At 36.6% G+C, this 20,319-nt stretch overlaps 1 protein-coding gene across 1 annotated transcript; it reads left to right on the forward strand.

Annotated features, from left to right (window-relative positions):
- Positions 1 to 1,381: 1,381 nt before the first annotated feature.
- On the forward strand, positions 1,382 to 19,537 carry LOC121368335 (E3 ubiquitin-protein ligase DTX4-like). The gene is made up of 9 exons (XM_041493024.1): positions 1,382 to 1,712; positions 4,940 to 5,906; positions 6,386 to 6,447; positions 7,629 to 7,790; positions 10,666 to 10,730; positions 11,450 to 11,596; positions 12,826 to 12,987; positions 15,350 to 15,439; positions 16,445 to 19,537. The coding sequence occupies exons 1-9, from the start codon at positions 1,490 to 1,492 to the stop codon at positions 16,661 to 16,663; spliced, it is 2,097 nt and encodes a 698-aa protein (XP_041348958.1). The 5' UTR covers positions 1,382 to 1,489; the 3' UTR covers positions 16,664 to 19,537.
- The last annotated feature ends 782 nt before the right edge of the window (positions 19,538 to 20,319 follow it).

A 20,319-nucleotide genomic window follows, 5' to 3' on the forward strand; every position in this document is an offset into this window, starting at 1 on the left:
ACTATCATTTATTTTTAAGCCATCTTTCTGATAGCCCAAGCTGTGCATGTGGAGATAACTGTGAAGATAATTTTCATTATTTTTATGTCTGCCCTCTGTTCATCAGACAAAGATATAATTTATTTGCATCGTTATGGAATTACCTTGATATCTTAGACATTGATCTATTACTATCCGGGTCAATAAACCCACCAATTGAAGAAAACAATTTAATTTTTAAAGCAGTATATAAATATATAGCTGAAAGTAAGAGATTCGAGTTGAACTAACTTATTATTCTGATTTTACTGCCCCATATAAGGTTAGCTCCAACAATAGGATCATTACTATCATATTTTTTCTCGACTATCCCATTTCTATTCTATCTACTCTCTACCTTTTATTACTATATATTCAAAAATATTAATTATGTTAAATATGTTATGCCATTGGACATTGTTATTATGTTTTATATATATGATTATGAATATTGTCTGATTTCCATCTTGTTTAGGTGAGCACTTACATAGGCTCTGCCTGTTGTTCAATCCTTTTGATTCTTTTTTTATCAATAAAATATCTCAAAACAAAAACAAAACAAAAACAGGAAGAAACCGGACAACACTCACCTTTCAACAATGTTCCGGTTAAATATACGTATATGCTGACGGGTTGCTGTATTAGTGTGGGAATCTTTGACTACCGTTTGGTAGGCAGAAATTGCGCAATATTGGTATAGATTGGTCTACAGTGCAGATGGAAAGAGGAAAAGCGATCAGAATGATCGAAAACAGTTACTGTTAAAAAAGCCTTGCGTATTATATTATAGATTATGTTTGACGTTAAATATCATTGGCTATTATTTTCGAGTTCATTGATAACATATTTCACATATTAATCATTAATACATGTATATACACACTACAGAAACAATGTTTCGTGGTGCTGTGAGGATTCTTCCTGTAGATTGTTTGAATGAACAAACATTTTCTTGGATACAATGGCGTTAATTAGGTTGTTGGTGGCTTCAAGATGATTCCAATGATCACAAAACGACTGTTTTATATGCTATGCGAACTTTTGACCATCTAAATTAATATTGCTCAGACGTAGTGCTTAATAGACAGAATTGCACGAGGGAGATTAGTGTACTACTATTTGTGTAACCTTCTTTAAATAAAGATTATTATTATTATTATTATTATTATTATTATTATTATTATTATTATTATTATTATTATTATTATTACTGGTGTGCCTGGATAAAGGTGGAAATTCCAACTAAAACCATAATTGTAGCCTGGTTCTGGTACCATTGATTAAGTCATGTTTTTAAATAAGATTGTGATTCTTTTTTACAATATAATAACTTTATTTCCATGTTCATATATGAATAATAAAAACATAGTCTGGTTGACCAGCAAAAATAAAGTACATAAAATATTACTCGCTAACATAAAAAAAATAACCTACAACGATAGGAACCGGTCTAATTTGAAAATAAACAAATATGGCGACGACCAGTGGTAACAAAACGAGTTCCACCGTTACCGTTGTCGTGTGGGAATGGATGACTGAATCTGGACGCTGGAGGCCATACGAACCCGAATTAGTTCGGTACATTGAACAGTATTATGGGAAAACTTCACAAATCAATCCAGGAGCGGTCCATCCCGCACTCTCGATGTACATTATCGATTTTAATACAATGTGTCAAATTCGACAAGGATCAGGTAAGCCTTAACACCAGGAATAGCCTACACTTAAAGTCATTGTTTTGGATTATACATCCACCAGACACCGACTTAGGATGGACATTAGTCGATGTTCAGATGGAGCAGTTGAAATGATGGGGAAAATTTAGAAATTTTGTTGGTAAGACCAAGGTCCAAAACGTCTAATAAGGTGGGAAATTAATTAAATAAAAAAAATAAAAAAGTATTATTTTCAAATGCACCAATGTTCAAAGTATATATAAAAAAGAAAACCAGGTTATGTATTTAATTATTAATTTAGCTGGTGCCAGAATGAAGAGATAGGCAATACTTGTCAAAAGAAATTGAAATATATACAGAGGTACTCAGTAGGAGCTGTCATAGTTTAAGCTGAAGATTATGCTTCAGTTTTGGACTAGAGCTACCGGGAACAAATCAGCTTGCCCCAGTGGTAGGTAAACTTGTCCTAAACTGTAACCAGATTGGTATATAGATAAGTGCTACTAATTATCAGTCAACCATCCCAAATTGCAATGTGTTTGAAGCATGTAAAGTCCTTGTTATGCCAGGACTGCAATAACAAGACTTCATGAATGAAGTCTGCAATGTTCACTGATTGGTGCTTTGCCCGTGACAAATGTTGATCCCTATGTGCAAGTCTGTTGAGACCTGTCTTTAATTGTACATTAATTAAGGATACAGACTCATGCACAAACAACTTTAAAATAGGCTTGACACTGACAGTAACTTATAAAATTGTGCTTGGAGTCTCTTCCAGAAAATATATTTCTAACAAGAAAATTTGCTTGGAGCAGGGGGGTCAACCCCCAAAACCCTCCCTGTACATACACCTGCAAGATAAGACCAGTTTTAATAAGATTCACAAGTGGTAATAGCAGAGATGTCCATTTTTAATGACTCACAATTATGGACAGTAAAAACCAGGGTGAGTTGACCAACTGTTAGGGTGAGTTGACTAACCGCTGGAGGGAGTTGACCAGCATTCAGCCAATTCCATATTTTATTGCTTGGTAGAAGTGATGACAGCAGGTGCAACAAAAATCCCAATTAGCTGCAGTTGTGTTTCATATTCCTACTACATGTATTTGTGTGGCAATCAGGGCTTCTAGAACTTTTATAGAATCCACCAGCCAATGAATGAATGATTTAAAAATAATTGCTAGCCATGATTAAAAATTCACTACCCCTGCTTTACTTTAAGTTAATACAATTATATTAAATAATAGTACTAAGCAGATATGTCACTTACAGGGAGAGATATACTTTAAAAACACTAACGTGGGGGGTTGGGGTGGGGGCAGGATATTCATATTTTTTACAAAATCGACTTAACTGCAACATTTGACTTTGTTTTCACTAGCAGCCGGGCATGGCAATAGTATCAGTGTTCGAGATTAACGGTATCCTGATGTCCCGGGGATACCAGAATTTAATTTTGGATACCCGACTTCAAGAACCCAGTATCCCACCGGGATACGATATAATGTTTTTTTGGTTTTTTTAATCCTGCGTTTTAATTTTTCGCTAAACAATGAAAGTCGTCATTTATTGGTGAAGTTAAGTAACAGTATTTTCGAGCTCGTACCCAGTCTAATGCTATGCCATAACAAGATCTCCCCCAACTTATACCCAGTCTAATGTTACACTGGAGCAGTAGCGGCGTTGCAAGAGACTGGTAACGAGAACAGTGTCGTTCAAGTTTGTTATGATGTTATTTATGAATTTCATTGAAGTGAGATACTAAATTCTTAGGTGGGATACCAGATTTTGAGATGTTAGTATCCAACTTGGATACTGCCCCAAATTTTTAAACTCAAAACACTGAGTATTAGTAGTTATTTACTAGCCCAACATTGAATATCACTAGCTATGGATGGGAGTGGGGCTATCATAATCTAGAAGCCCTGGCAATAAACATCCATGATCTCCAAAACAATATCGTCTGTTGAGGTGGTAACTTGCTAATCTTTATTGGAAGGCTACATTAAGGCTTTTTTTACCACTGCATACTTTCATCTACAGTAGAATCTCATTGGGTCGACCTTGGAAGGGTTGAACACACCACAATGCTTGAACCAAAAACAAAGTCCCAAGTTGCGTTTTTTGGTAAACCCTTATATTAACTGCTGACAGGTCGAACACGTCCATGGTCGACTATAAGCTTTCACTTGAACTAAATTATCGGCCCTGTCTGTTATTAGCTATATTCCCCTCGAACTGGTGATCCATCAAATATTAAATGGGAAACCACTGAAAAGGACCAACTATTAATGCACAGTTGGTTATTACAACCTTCGGATTAATTATTTAGGCAGAACAAACTATAGATGAATCGGAGAATCGCAACAGCCATGCAATTCTTTCTTTATGTTGTTTGTTAAGTATGTTGTTTGGTAATGATTATTTGAGGACAGCTAGTGTTACGGTATCTGTTAGATGAACCATGATACCAATCAAACAATTAGTGCACAAACAGGCCTTGGCATAAAGCGTTACCTTGAACACGTCGTCAAGACCAGTTTAAAATGAAACAATGGGCGAGTTAATGAGTTGTCCTCACTTCAGCAACCACACATTTAATTAATACCGTCAAGGGCTTCTGCATCACACAGTCAGCATAATTTCTAATAAATTCTTTCTCTTAGATAGTTTGCTATTTTGGTGAAATTTTAAAGTTTGCAGTTACATGTACCAAAATGCATGTAATATGTATCTAATTCAAATTTCTAACTGATGTTACGGAAATATCCTATGTTGATCGAATGGTTTGGTCGAACTACCCAATGAGTCGAACACCGATGGAGCTTGGGCCAACGGGATTCAACTATATATATTCAACACAATTTTTCTATAACAATAAAACAAAATCACATTTAAATAATGATCAAAATGCTTTTTAGTAGATGCAACCGAAACCGATATTTATTAACATGCTCATGTACCACTAGAGTTTCGAGCATGTCTGTCGCGGGTCCGGTCTCTGGATAGCCAGTGGCCTGACCCGGGACAGAAATAATTGGGACAATTTTGAAACTTACCGACAAACAAATACAGGACTTTAATAAATTTATTTGCGCAATCTAAATAATATATTCCACTTACTTTTATTAGAAAATTTACGAATTTTGGCACTTTTAACCATTTTAGCCCTGAATGCCACCCAGAGTTACTTAGAAAATATCTTGTGCAAATGATGCTGTTTCAGTTTAAAATATCTTTTACAGGTACTGCTCGTCCCATCAGAAGAAGTATGTATGCAGTGATCTGTAACAGCAGCAGTCAGATTGTGTGGCAGTTCTCAGGAGACATTGCTGGCAACTGGGATCTGTATGATTTTGAAGTTGGAAACTTTTTAGAGACTTCGTATGTAAATGGGAAACAAGATATTGACATGAGGACATCACCGTTCCATTTGCCTTACTTCATCAATCTGAAGAGAATGCAACAGGTGAGAATTGAGACCGGTAAGCTGCGTGCGATACGTCGACACACCCTGCAGGTACCATATCCTGTGGCCATGTTACAGGGAAGTGCAACACAGAACGTCAACAGCACATATGTAGGAATGAAGCATAAACAGGTTTCGAACGCTTCTGGATCTGATTCAGATGATTCAGCGCCTAGTAAGAGAAAGAAGATGAAATCAGCTTCGACGAAAAGCTCAAAATCTGGACATTCTAATCCAATTGCGACTTCCACATCCAACGCAACTGGTCACACACCAGCGCACAGTGGTCCGGGAATGCTTTCTAACAGTAGCAATAATTTGACAATGTTTACATCAATTCAGAACATGCTACAGAATGTGTCGTCTTCTATTCCAGCGTTGTCAAATTTTCAGCGGCCACTGACGCGGAGTATGTGCAATAATTTTACGTCTGGATCTATGCAGCCAGCTGGACATAGCTCGCAGAACATACAGCAAAATCCATACACAAGTTCGAGTGCAATTCACAACATGCAAATGCAGCCGAACATGATAACCAATCCTCAGACGTCGTCTCACAGCTTGTTTCAGAACATGATGCCGATGACACAAACGCTGCCGATGACACAAACGCTGCAGGCCCCGGTGTCATCCATGTCGAATTCCATTTTCATGCCACAGAGTTCTGTACCTCTGCCAATGACATTTTCAAGCCTCGCTAGTGGAGTTTCAAATCCATATATGCCACTTGTACAGCAGCCAGGGTGGGTATTTAGTATTTACATACAACTTACTAGCTGGTTTTTTATTTTTATTATTACAGTGATTTTATTTCTACACTTATAATATGGCATCAGACATATGGTTAATGACCACACATATATTGAGAGAGGAAACCCGCTGTCGCCACCTCATGGGCTACTCTTTCCGATTAGCAGCAAGGGATCTTTTATATGCACCATCCCGCAGACAGGGTAGTACATACCACAGCCATTGTTACACCAGTTGTGGAACACTGGCACTAGTAGAGAAGGCCTGGTAAGTTGTTTTAATTTGCCTAATCAATTTTGTTTTTCAAAAAGCAATACAATTTGTTTTAATCACTCTGATAGCTTACCCACTATACCATCAAGGCTGTTAACAATGAAGACATGTCAACAATATCTGGGGATGGGTACTGACATATCTAATATCAAGAATTAAGGATGTGAGTTTAGACACTTACTCTTGTTGATTATTTCAGATTATCTAGCATGTCGAGTGCTGGAAAAAATCAGTCCAGAAGAGTTAACCCAGGAGTTTCAAGTAAGAGTTTTTATTAGGAGTTTCTTTACAAAATGTGCTCATTCCATCTAGCAGATAGTGTATAGGTCCAGCTAATCCCGTTTCTGTTGAATGGGTATATACTTATTTTTATAACATAAGATATTCTTTAAATGCACAAAAACTTAAGCACAAAAATGTACTAATTTCAATTAACTGAGTTATCAACCATTGCTTGCTTCACGTATTTGACCAATTAATGGAATGCAAATTACACGATCAAGTAGAATTGAGTATATACACAGAGCTACATCCCTTTTGGTTTTGTAGTCTTTTGTGCACTCATGAACACCCTATATATGTAATCAACTGTTCAATTAATTATATGTTTATGTAAGGCTGGAAACAATATATTTAATATCGTATGTACATGTTACATGACATTGAACCATGTTAGAATATATAAACATTGCAGTTATTTTCTCGAACATAGTTAATTTGTTTTATCTCTTTAATCTTTGTTATTTAAAAAAAAAAAGTACACCTCCAAAATTTTATCGAAGTTTTATGTTCCTTACACAGCACAGTATACATTTAATTGGTTAATTACATGTAGCAGTCATTGGTCTGTTGGTGAAAACATGTTCTATTTTTATGTGCAGTTTGTAACACATCAATTGGTCATTATATAAATAAAATAATACTCTCCCATAGTCAAGAATGCTCTTGAAGTCAGAAATTATATTTTCTTGTTTAAATCATCCTACTAAACTGTTTGTTTGATTATTTGTTAAATGTGTCTCTACTAGTTTGAGATCCATTTTGGGTGTTTGTAGTTCTAACGAAGAAAAAACAATGTATGAGTATTACTGTTTTATTTATATCTTGACTAATGTATTCAACTTTTCACAATTTGCACATATGAAAATAGAATTTTTTTATTGTTTACAAAACATTTTTGTTTTCTTTCTACGTCAAGCCAAACTGGAATTACTGAAGAAGAAAAAAAAGATTTTTTTGTGTGTTCTGCAATTGGATATAGAAAGTTATTCCGTATTCTCTCATATAATATCTGATCTTTTTTATTAAAAAAAACCCAATCCCTTTTAACATGTTAAAACTATCAGTTTATTACAACATAGTGTTAATTCTAATTTGTTAATACATGTGTAATAGTAGGCCTATTAATGTTTTTCCTTCGTATCATGGGTTTAAACTTGCAGACATGAACAACGTGCTTGTGTCACAGAGTGTTCCCATGTCACTGTCAGCTCCCCAGGTTCCTGTGTACTCACCAGCAGCACTGTCTTCAGCGTCGTTCCAGCCAGTGCCAGGTTTACCGCAGAAAGGAAAGATCGTCCTCACCAAATCCAGAAAGACCAAGAGTAAGGCACTGCTAGTACAGTAAAACCCCTTTAAACCGGACACCCAACTTGGCAGAGCACCAAGTAAAAATCTGGTTTTAAAGGGACATTCCTGAGTTTGCTGCAATTTTTAAGGTGTTATCGACAGAGACTTTTTAACCATTGTAATTACCTATCAAATATATTTTTCTGCATCAAATATTATTGGCTGTATATTAAATGAGTTTCTAATCGTTCTGATATTTGTACCAGGTTAAATTTCATTTTTTTCCCTCAAATATTATTTTTTCATACGTACAAAATTATTTGAAGACAAATTCCAGTTTGGGCTTCTTACAAATATTAAGACGACCAGAAACACATTGAATATACAGACACTGATATAATAAACAAGAAAATATATTTAATATGTAAATTGAATCGTAGAACTATTTTAATGCAGCAAACTCAGGAATGTCCCTTTAAGGGGTATCTGGTTTAGAGAGGTTTTGTTCTGTACTGATGTTTAAAATGGGACTTTAAAAAACGGCTAGTTTTTAGGAAATTCCAGTTCTCAGAGGGTCCAGTTTTTGGTGTTTTGGGTTTTTTTATACTGATTTAGGTATTAGTAGGAAAGTGAATATAAAATATCCCATACGGCTAATGTAGCGGGTTTTTTCTGATGACTATGTGTCACAATTACCAAATGTTTGATATCCAAAAGCCGATGATTAATTAATCAATGTGTTCTAGTGGTGTCGTTAAACAAAAACAAAACAACTGTTTTTGTTAAGGGCACAAAATTTCCCAGAGGTGGATCTAAGGAGGGAGGGGGGGGACCCTAAATTTTGCAACAGTTATAATTTTGTTATATATTAATTTTCATTTTTTTTACGATCCCCTCCAAACCTCTCCCAAAGTTCCATTGGCAATCCACCTCAGGTCATTGCCTGCCTGCCCCCCCCCCCCCCCCCCCCCCCCCCCCCCCGAAATGGATTTTCTGAATCTGCCACTCTCTTTCCGTTTCTCCATCATTCTGTTCAGATGTCGGTCACACAAGTTTAATTTCACACAAACTGCCAATCGTTTGCACAGTGAACTATACATTTTAAAATTAAAAGTTACAAACTTCAGGATGATTATAACTTTATTTGCTATGCAAATATAATTTGTCTAACCACTCAGTCGGTTACCTACGTGAAAATAAATAAAGTTTGGACATCCAATATCAAATGTTTAATAAATCAATGTGCTCTGGTGGTGTCGTTAAACAAAACAAACTGACCTGTTGTGTTCTAACTTCAATAGATAATATCAAAGAGTACAGGTTATCTGACATTCATTTCTCAGTGGGACGGGACGTAGCCAGTGGTAAAGCATTCACTTGATGCACAGTCTGGGATCGATCCTTGTCGGTGGACCCATTGGGCTATTTCTCGTTCCAGCCAGTGCTCCACAACTGGTGTAACAAAGGCCATGGTATGTACTATCCTGTCTGTGGGATGGTGCATATAAAAGATCCCTTGCTGCTAATCGAAAAGAGTAGCCCATAAAGTGGCGACAGCAGGTTTCCTCTCTCTATATCTGTGTGGTTCTTAACCATATGTCTGACACCCTATCACCATAAATAAAATGTGTTGAGTGTGTCGTTAAATAAAACATTTCCTTCCTTCCTTCCTTCATTTCTCAGTCTACATGTCTTCATGCTTGTTGTAATCAAACTCTTAGAAGAGGCAGAATTAATTGTTTTAGTGTAGTCTGGAAGACAGACCACACACACAACCGTATCCAGTATTCATTGTTTCAGTCTAGTCTAACCGGCCTCGGTGATGTCATGTTTAAGCCATCAGACATAAGGCTGGTAAGTACTGGGTTCGCAGCCCGGTACCGGCTCCCACCCAGAGTGAGTTTTAATGAGTCAATGGGTAGGTGTAAGACCACTACACCCTCTTCTCTCTCACTAACCACTAACAACTAATCTACTGTCCTGGACAGACAGTTCAGATAGCTGAAGTGTGTGCCCAGGACAGTGTGTTTGAACCTTGATTGGATATAAGCATGAAAATAATTTAAAAGGACATACCCTAGTTTTTAAACACTAAGGCATATTTTGTACCATTATAGCCATTTTTGATAACTGAAATAATACTTTACTTAGAGTTTATGGTTTAGATTATAAATTTCCATACATTTGAACAGTGTTTGGTCATCATGGTGTTTTTAATATCGCAAAATTATTTTCTCTCATTTTTAAAAACGCACATGCGTCTGAGAAGTAATAGTTATGGAGTCGATTTTTAGTGTATTTTTAGAGGGTATTTAACCATTTCAAAGTCACATTAATGTTTCACTCAATTGTAACTTTATCTAAATGTGTTACAGGTTTGTAGATTAAATAAACTTAGTGTTAATTTTCACGGGTTGAAACCAGGACCTGTCCCTTTAAGAAAAGAAAGAAAAGAAAAGTCTAGTCTAATATCTTTAGTTGTCAAATAGTACTTCCTAGAAATTACCCTGATCTTTAAAGGCAATGATTATCTGTCAACCAACAATCCAAACCTGTAAATGCCATGCAATTTTGAATGTATTTTGATAACTGCATCATGAAAAATGGAATGATAAGATATACAGTGAAACCCCTCTAAACTGGACACCCTTGGGACCACATAAAATGTCCAGTATAAAGAGGTATCCATTTTAGAGAGGTTAAGGTCTTTACTGATTTTTTTAAAAAGGACTGAAATATTTTTAGTTTTAAGAGAATTCTAGTTTACAGAGGGTCCGATTTTGAGAGGTTTCACTTTATGTGAATTTAAATTACTGAGATATGGTACAATAGTAACTTTAAAAAAATATTGTTTTGATTTGCGTTTTAAGACAGCAAATACTATTACTTATGGTCCAGTTTTATTAACAGGTAAAACTGCTGATGAAGTGCTAAAGAAATATGTGCAGAATGTGCCACATCCCAAAGAAGATGAGGTTTGTTTAATGTAGTTAATATTTTTATAACAATAATTAGAGAATAACTAATGAGCTATGAGGAATTACAAATGTTCTGTCCCAAGTAAATGAATGTTGAGAAGCCTCTGATGAGTTGGTTATTCTCTTTATTACCCATTATCATGTTTAACTATTTTTTAATATATAAATTATTCTGCTGTCTATAACAAAGTCATCAGCCATCACATCATATAACTGTATGCAGGGTTTAAGCTGGACTTAAAACATTATTAGCAATTTGGCTAATTTGACCCAAAAATCTGTAGCCAAATTCAAGGTTTAATTAGACCAAAAAATGACGACAAAATTAAGGCTCTTTTTAAAGTAATTTATTTCTAACCCATAATTTCTGAATGAATATGGGTGTCCATGCCCAATTACTACTTTAATGTATCCACCAGTTCTGCCCCGTTTTAAAACAAACTAACTTTGTTCTCTCGTATATTTGAGCCGATATGGGTAATAATATTGCAATATTTAGCAGGTACCTTATTACATCATGTTTAGATAATGTTAAATGCTCGTTAACTGCTAACAACTGTATTATTATGAACTGCAGGTTTAAAACAACTAGACTTCTTTTCCATGTCCTGTATTGGTGCAGGTGAAGAAGAAAAAAGTTTTTACACACATTTTGAATATTTCTGATATGCTGAATTTTGACAGATGTATTTAATATACATTAATTACTGCTCCAGAACTGCTGTATTTGTTATGACAAACTGGAGGAGGAGTCTAGCTACGGAAGTGGACAGTCACACAGCGAACGAGTCGTCTCTTTCAAGCGATGTGAACACACATTCCACCGACAGTGTCTTCACGCCATGTACAACAGTGGACACAAGGTACAACACAATATGTTCGTGTCTACAGGGCTGTTTTGTGTCAGACTGATACATCGACTTACATATGAAAACAGATAGCATATGTTTGGTTTAATAACTAACAAAAGATGGGACCTTCTACCAGGGCTTCTAGAATTTTTATAACATCCACTAGCCATGGGATCAATGATTAAAAGAATTTACTAGCCACGAATAAAAATTCACTAGCCCTACTTTACTTTAAGTTAATACAATTTTACTAAATAATAGTAATAATCACAAATGTCACCTGAAGAGGGAGATACAGCTTAAAAACACTTAACATTGGTGGGTTGGGGTTGGGGAAGGATATTCATATTTACTAAACAGACTTAACTAACTGCAACATTTGACAATTTTGTTCTCACTAGCCATTGGGCATGGCAATAGTAGTTATTTACTAGCCCAACATTGAATATCACTAGCCATGGGAGTGGGGCTACCATAATCTAGAAGCCCTGTTCTACACTAGCCACTGTGCGACAGATCTGTATGAATATTTGAACATGTGGTACTTGGTAGGGACCCAAGCTATTCTCCCTATTGCTGAAATGTCATGTTTTGTTAGCATTATTTAGCTATTTTAAAGGTTATTTTTGTTTGTATTATTTTTCATAGGACAGAAAAATTAATTTTGTGGTCCATTTCCTATAGTCTTGTACTGGGATGTTCATAAACATTGTTTGTTTATTTGTTCATTCATCTGTCTGTCCATCCATCCATCTGTCCATCTATTTATCAATCCATTTATTCATTCATTCTGCATCCTCAACTGAACCTTTTTAAAAGACCACATACAAACTATTGAAGGAAGGAAATGTTTTAATTTAACGACACACTCAACACATTTTATTTACGGTTATATGGCATCAGACATATGGTTAAGGACCACACAGATATGAGAGAGGAAACCTGCTTCATGGGCTACTCTTTTCAATTAGCAGCAAGGGATCTTTTATATGCACCATCCCACAGACAGGATAGTACATACCACAGCCTTTGTTAAACCATTTGTGGAGCACTGGCTGGAACGAGAAATAGCCCAATGGGCCCCCCGACGGGAATCGATCCTAGATCAATCACGCCTCAGACGAGCACTGTACCACTGAGCTACGTTCCGCCCCTACAGACTATTGAAAAACATTTAGCTTGTTTAGATTAACACTTACATAGAATTAGGGTTTTCTAGAGTCTTGCTCTTGTTTTCACAGGATGACAGTATTCAGTGTCCAAGCTGTAAGACAATTTACGGAGAGCGCTATGGCAACTGTCCCCCTGGTGAGATGGATTTCCACGTGATACCTCACAGTCTACCGGGTTACCCCGACAACCACACAATACAAGTCTCGTATTACATCAGACCAGGTGTACAGGTGAGTATTGTACTGGGATGACTCTCATTTTGATTATGATAGAAATACTATTGTGACAGGACTGCAGTAGTGAAATTACTAATGTAATTTTATTGCAGTTCTATTTCCAGAGGTCAGGTCAGGTCATAGGGTTTAACATGCACATTCAGAGCAAGCTGTTTTAGTGCACGCCTGTCATGGGTACAGGTGCCGGCTCCTCTGTCTATGACAGGAAAGGGGTGGGGTGGATGGGAGAGCGGACCGCCTGCGCTGACAGGTGCAAGAGAGCACCAGTAACCCGACCAGAGTCGGTAACGGGTGATGGGTGGGTTTGGTGCTATAGAATTTTGAATGTCCCGTAGAAAAAATGCCAAAGGGAAAAGTTGCGCAGTTAAAATGAAGGTAGTTAGGGGCATTTTTGAATGGTCTGTCAAAAGATAAAGGAGTGAGTTACATATGTTTTGCAGTGGTTAAAACACTGCGATATTAGCAGTGCTCAGGACACAAAACGTCTATATCTGGCATGGTTTCTTACATATATAATAAATCAATCAGTTGAGAGAATTAGAATTTAGGAAATCTATAATATAATGTGCAAGGCCTTTTTAACAGTTTTTGATCATTCTGACTGGTACTCCTCTTTTGAACTGTATCATTTTGGCTGAGGTCCAGTTGACTACCATACAAAAGTGCATTTCATGAATACAACCTAACAGAGGCCACCATCTTTATTACCGACACACAGAAGTGGCTGTATATGTGGCTGCAGTGTATGTATCCTGCACTAATGAGGGTTGGCCATCTACATGGTGAACATTTGTTTGGTTTACCGACACCTCTAGAGCACATTGATTTGTCAATCATCGGCTATTGGATGTCAAACGTTTGGTAAGTTTAACATATAGTCTAAGAGAGAAAACCCGCTACATTTTTTCCATTAGTACCATGGGATCTTTTATATGCACCATCCCATAGATAGGATAGCATATACCACATCCTTTGATATACCAGTCGTGGCACATTAGCTGGAACGAGAAATAGCCCAATGGGCCCACCGACGGGGGACCAATCTCGGACTGACCTCACATCAAGCGAGCACTTTACCACTGGGCCACGTCCCGCCCTTCTACCTACACGGATGTCATATTTTTAGAGGAAAGTTCAGTGTACGGCTACCACACCTCATCTAAACGTCCCCTCTACCTACACGGATGTCATATTTTTAGAGGAAAGTTCAGTGTACGGCTACCACATCTCATCTAAACGTCCCCTCTACCTACACGGATGTCATATTTTTAGAGGAAAGTTCAGTGTACGGCTACCACACCTCATCTAAACGTCCCCTCTACCTACACGGATGTCATATTTTTAGAGGAAAGTTCAGTGTACGGCTACCACATCTCATCTAAACGTCCCCTCTACCTACACGGATGTCATATTTTTAGAGGAAAGTTCAGTGTACGGCTACCACACCTCATCTAAACGTCGCCTATTGGGCTATTTCTTGTTCCAGCAAAAAGAGTGGGATGTAGCTCAGTGGTAAAATGCTCACCTAATGCGCGGTTGGTCTGGGATCGATCCCCGCCTGTGTTGGGCTATTTCTGGTTCCATCCAAGGGGTGGGATGTAGCCGAGTGGTAAAATGCTCGCCTAATGCGCGGTTGGTCTGGGATCGATCCCCGCCTGTGTTGGGCTATTTCTGGTTCCATCCAAGGGGTGGGATGTAGCCCAGTGTTAAAATGCTCGCCTAATGCGCGGTTGGTCTGGGATCGATCCCCGCCTGTGTTGGGCTATTTCTGGTTCCATCCAAGGGATGGGATGTAGCCCAGTGGTAAAATGCTCGCCTAATGCACGGATGGTCTGGGATCGATCCCTGCCTGTGTTGGGCTATTTCTGGTTCCATCCAAGGGGTGGGATGTAGCCCAGTGGTAAAATGCTCACCTAATGCGCGGTTGGTCTGGGATCGATCCCCGCCTGTGTTGGGCTATTTCTGGTTCCATCCAAGGGGTGGGATGTAGCTCAGTGGTAAAGTGCTCTATTGATGAATACATGGTTTGGGATTGGTCCCCATCGGTGGGCCGATTGGGCTATTTCTCATTCCAGCCAGTGCACCACGACTGGTATATCAAAGGCTATGGTATATACTGTCCTGTCTGTGGGATCCTTTGTTACTAATGGAAAAATGTGGGGGGTTTCCTCTCTAAGACTATATGACAAAATTACCAAATGTTTGACATCCAATAGCTGTTGATTAATAAATCAATGTGTTCTAGTGATGTCATTAAACAAAACAAACTTTTAACATCTAGTACTGGTATATCATAGCTCAAATATTTTCTTATGTTTTGAAAACAAAATAATGTTGATGTTGTAAATTGTTATAGGGTCCTGAACATCCTAATCCAGGAAGTCGATACAATGCTCGTGGGTTTCCTAGAGTTGGGTTCCTGCCAGACAATGACCAGGGTAGAAAGGTAAGTAACTGGTAGTGACAAGTGGAACAGTATTACCTTTATTAAATACAGTGAAACTTCTCCAAACCAGACACCTATGGGACAAAGTGTCCGATTTAGAGAGGTTCTGATATATATTGATATTTGAAAAGGGAGTCTGAAAGTCTATTGTTTTGCGGGGGTTTCACTGTATTGTCAGGTTTTTTCTTTTAGATAACATTGTTTAGATTTATGCTTATTTGAGCTATAATTGAAAAATGAGATACTCTTAGAATGAACCAGAAGGGACACTGATAGTAAGTTCGTTATAACAGTAGTTCGTTGTACACATTTGAGCACGTTGGTTATTGATGTGGAGGGAGATAAAACGGGACTTTACGATCAGTTCGTTCTAAGCAATAGTTTATTCTAAGCATATTCATTGTAAGTGTACTTTACTTACAAGTCATTTTTGTATTTTAAGAAACCTTAATAAATAATCACAACACACTGACTTTGTGCAGTTATCTCTTCAGTTTCAATCTGTTAAGTGCTAGGTTCGTCTTTTTACGGTACTGGTAGCAGTTCCGAGTGGCTACATAGCTCATTGCACAGCTGTGAGGTCACTAGCATTTCGCAGATTGCCGTCTCTTACTACTGAACATGTTTGTGCCAAGGATAGTAATGTTGAACCTTAACTGAATCAAAAATCAGAAATTTTCTTTTATTTTTTTTGAAATCATTCAGTTTGAATTTTACTAGCTTTCGTGTCTATTAAAATTATCAATGGCTGGTGAACCTTTTAAGCCCAATTTGACGGTTTATTTACCAAATTAATTGTATCATAAAAATATATACTAAAATATTAAAATCAAATAATTATGAACAGGAGGCCAATTCTTATTTAGGTTTACTAAGGCCTTAAAACAAATTTCCAGTGATATAGTTTACAGGTCAAGTTTTAAGATTATACTGGCATATTTTATGTTTTACAATTGCTGAGTATTGCCCGTCTGAAGGATAACAGTGTTCCATGTATGTCTTCAGGTTCTACAGTTGTTGATTACTGCATGGAAGAGAAGACTGATATTCACCATTGGCATGTCGACCACGACGGGAGAGAACGACACTGTAACGTGGAATGAAATTCACCACAAGACAGAGTTAGGTTCTAATGTCACCGGACATGGCTACCCAGATGAAAATTATCTTGACAATGTGACATTGGAATTAGCAGTGCACGGGGTCACAGAAGATGACCTATGAGGGTGTGGGGGTGTGGGGTGGGGGTGTCATGGTGAATGAAAATAGAATCTTCCAGACATAATTGTAATTTTTGTCATAGCAAATTGGCATTTTGTCAGTATTGACAGGAGATAAGTTATGATGAAATAAATATGCATTTAACCTTTACATTTCACTAACGGCAATAATTGTCATCTCAAAGTTCGGGGAAGAGGCTTTGGAGGTCATACACCCTCCTGAGCTCAAAGCAAATTTTAGTTTTGTTTTCAATATATATATATATATATATATATATATATATATATATATTATTTATTTGTATTTAAAGGAACAGACCCTAGTTTCCTAACACTACAGCATACTTTTCACTATTAAAGCCATTTATGATCACTGAAAGCAAACATTACTTATATTGTATTCTTTAGTTTCTCCATTTCCGTAGAACCGAAGTGTTTCTGGTCTTCTTTGGGTTTCTAATACAAAACAATGCATTTTTTACATTTTTGAAAATGCACATGCATCTGAAAAGTAGCGGTTTATTGATTCGAGTTCTGGTCTATTTTCAAGGATATTTCCCATTTTGACGTCACACTCTCTTCTTTCACGCTACGTACTGCAACTTTATCCATATGAGTTACAGGTTTGTAAATTAACTAAACTTAGTGTCCATTTTTGATGGGTTAAAACTAGGCTGTGCCCCTTTAAGTTACTTGAGGGCAAATGTTTGCTTCTACATTTGTAGTTACCTGCCATCACTTACAACAGTGTAGCGTATCACGACACAATACTGAACATGTGTTCCATTAGATTCTTCACCTAAAATGTTCCTGCATAGACCACTGCATCTACAACCCTTCTTTTTTTATTATTTACTCACTACTTTTACATGATCCATAAGGGTCATTCTCAATTTAAAATCAGATTTTATTGCCCATTCATCTTGGGAGGTTTTCGAAAGCAGCCTTCTGATAGGTTAAAGGAAAACATTATCTGGATGCAGCATAACATCGGGCTTTGTTACTTGTTCTAATAACAATATTTTGGGAGGAATGGACTAATAGAATCTATCACTGTTGTGAAGTTTAGATAACGTAATTTCAACCCAAGGGACAAAACATTTTTGTCCTGAGAGTTGGAATTACATTTTCTCCCATCCCTAGCCATGTAAGACGGACCTATTCCACGACGTCAGTCCATGCGGGATAAATCTGTCTTGCATGGGCTATGACTTCATTGAAGTTAACATGGGAAGTATTACGGCGTTGGCATAGGTCATATATGACGTCATATCAATGCAAGTTGGTTAGTTTTAGATCAATATTTTGTTATTAAAACCTTCATTGTAAAAGTTATCGTGTTAATTTGTAGTGTTCAATTATATTTAACACATGAAACAGACGCGACATAAATGATAGTGTAGTTTGTTTATGATAAAACGGTCAAATAAAGAAGTTACTTTTTCAGCCATCTTTTTTGGTTCATATAAAATAATGGTTTATTTATTAAATGAATTGGAGAAGAAAAGAAAAAGACTCCCATATTATGCGGTCATGTGGAATAGAAAAAGTACACGCTCAGTGGTGAATATTTTGACTATGGGACTTGGCAAGCCTAGTCCAAGGTCGAAATTTCCACCATCTTGGGTGTACTTTTTCTATCCCACATGACCACACATGATGGAGTCTATTAATCTACACCTCACAACAGTGATCGATTCTTTTTCTTGCCTATTTGATTACAGCAACAAAGCATTAATTTTGTAAGCTAAGGTTTGTTTATTCTAGAACGATTTATAAACATTTCATCTACAAATTAATTTAATCATACACTGAAAAATATTGTCCACATTATGCAGTAGCATTTAAAACTAACAACTTAACCATAAATATAAAGTTAAAAATATTAACTTGATTAAATATTTTACAAAACATAAAATGGTAACTTGAGGAATAAGAACCAGATAGATTTATCTAGCACTGTGCGAAAGCTATTCAGTCCAGTGGGCGAGAAAGAACGATCTGCACCTGTAGGTTTTTTAACTACATCCTATTTGTAGTTTGGTGAGGCTGGCCTCCTAAATAGCTTTGGCATATTTTCAACTGTTAAACAAATCAGTCATGACAAAATCTTGCTTGCTTTGTTGTTGTTTTTTGGATGAAATTTAAAACACAAGTTAGGCAAATATTTGAGAATGTAATGAAAATAGAGAATAGTGTTCAATAACAATTTTTTTTAGCAAGACTGCCCAAGATTCCAACATCAACTATAGCACTGTATTTAATTTATACTATGAATCTTTCTTTATTACAAGTTTGTATAAACTTATTACAATACACAGTAAATTAGCACTAAATAATGCTTTCAAAGTGGCATCCGACGTTACACAAAATTGACAGTGCTTTATACAGTATTTATATTAGATAGGAATTCAGTTTAATGATATAAAATATGAATTTATATTAGATAGGAATTCAGTTTAATGATATAAAATATGAAAAGTGCTTTCTTGGTAGTTTCCATTTACATGTATCTATGGTAATTAAAAATTTCATATGAACAAAGTATTCATTGTTTTTCTCATTTTGTAATCATGTGTTCATCAAGTGGAATTACAATAAAGCCTTTGTGAACTACAAAACCCATTTTTGTATAAACTTATTACAATACACAGTAAATTAGCACTAAATAATGCTTTCAAAGTGGCATCCGACGTTACACAAAATTGACAAGTGCTTTATACAGTATTTATATTAGATAGGAATTCAGTTTAATGATATAAAATATGAATTTATATTGGATAGGAATTCAGTTTAATGATATAAAATATGAAAAGTGCTTTCTTGGTAGTTTCCATTTACATGTATCTATGGTAATTAAAAATTTCATATGAACAAAGTATTCATTGTTTTTCTCATTTTGTAATCATGTGTTCATCAAGTGGAATTACAATAAAGCCTTTGTGAACTACAAAACCCATTTTGCTGCTGGTCTTGGCATCAGCATGTGCTACATGTTCACTGAAATACTTCCAATGACCATTATTAGGAGTATCGGTTTCCGTTCCCTTCTTGCCAAGATTTCTATGTAGATCTTGCAACCTGAAACACTCCATAGGGTCAGGAATGTGAGAGGCTGGAACAAAAAAGCTTACTGCGGCTGGGGTCCAGGGGCCGCTCGAGGGTCCCTGAAGGAAAATTGGTGTTTGCAACTCCTGGAATTACCAAAAATTGCATTCAATGCCAACAAAGCTAAACTGGTTATAACGTAATGCAAGGCACATATCATAAACTTGAAACTGTAAAAACATGCAAATGAACCTTGTGTGGGTTTTTTTTTCATTTTTTTATAAACAAAATGGAAAAGTGCACTTTAAGGTTCATAGCTTGCATCCCTACTCCTCAAACTGCACCCAAGTGTGAAATAATCCATATATAGTTAGTACATATCAACGATACATTCCACAAGAACGCCAAGTGTGACGTAACACTTTGCGACATCATTGATTGGCACGCTACAACTTACAGGAACGTCTCCCAAATTAGTTGAGCGATACAAATTATGATCAATTATGGTTAATAAATAGGATATTAAACTCGCTTCCATTTCGTATCAAGTTTATGTCCCTCGTGAAATAATTTCACTCTTTAAAAGAACCACATACATCTCGTTTCAGGAGA

The sequence above is a fragment of the Gigantopelta aegis genome, chromosome 3 (assembly GCF_016097555.1).
Source record: "Gigantopelta aegis isolate Gae_Host chromosome 3, Gae_host_genome, whole genome shotgun sequence".
Taxonomy (NCBI): domain Eukaryota; kingdom Metazoa; phylum Mollusca; class Gastropoda; order Neomphalida; family Peltospiridae; genus Gigantopelta; species Gigantopelta aegis.

Coding starts and splice junctions, on each gene's coding strand:
- LOC121368335 (XM_041493024.1), top strand. CDS start 1,490: ATGGCGACGACCAGTGGTAACAAAACGAGTTCCACCGTTACCGTTGTC. Junction 6,448..7,628: donor AGTTAACCCAGGAGTTTCAA/GTAAGAGTTTTT, acceptor TTAAACTTGCAG/ACATGAACAACGTGCTTGTG. Junction 7,791..10,665: donor CAAATCCAGAAAGACCAAGA/GTAAGGCACTGC, acceptor TTTTATTAACAG/GTAAAACTGCTGATGAAGTG.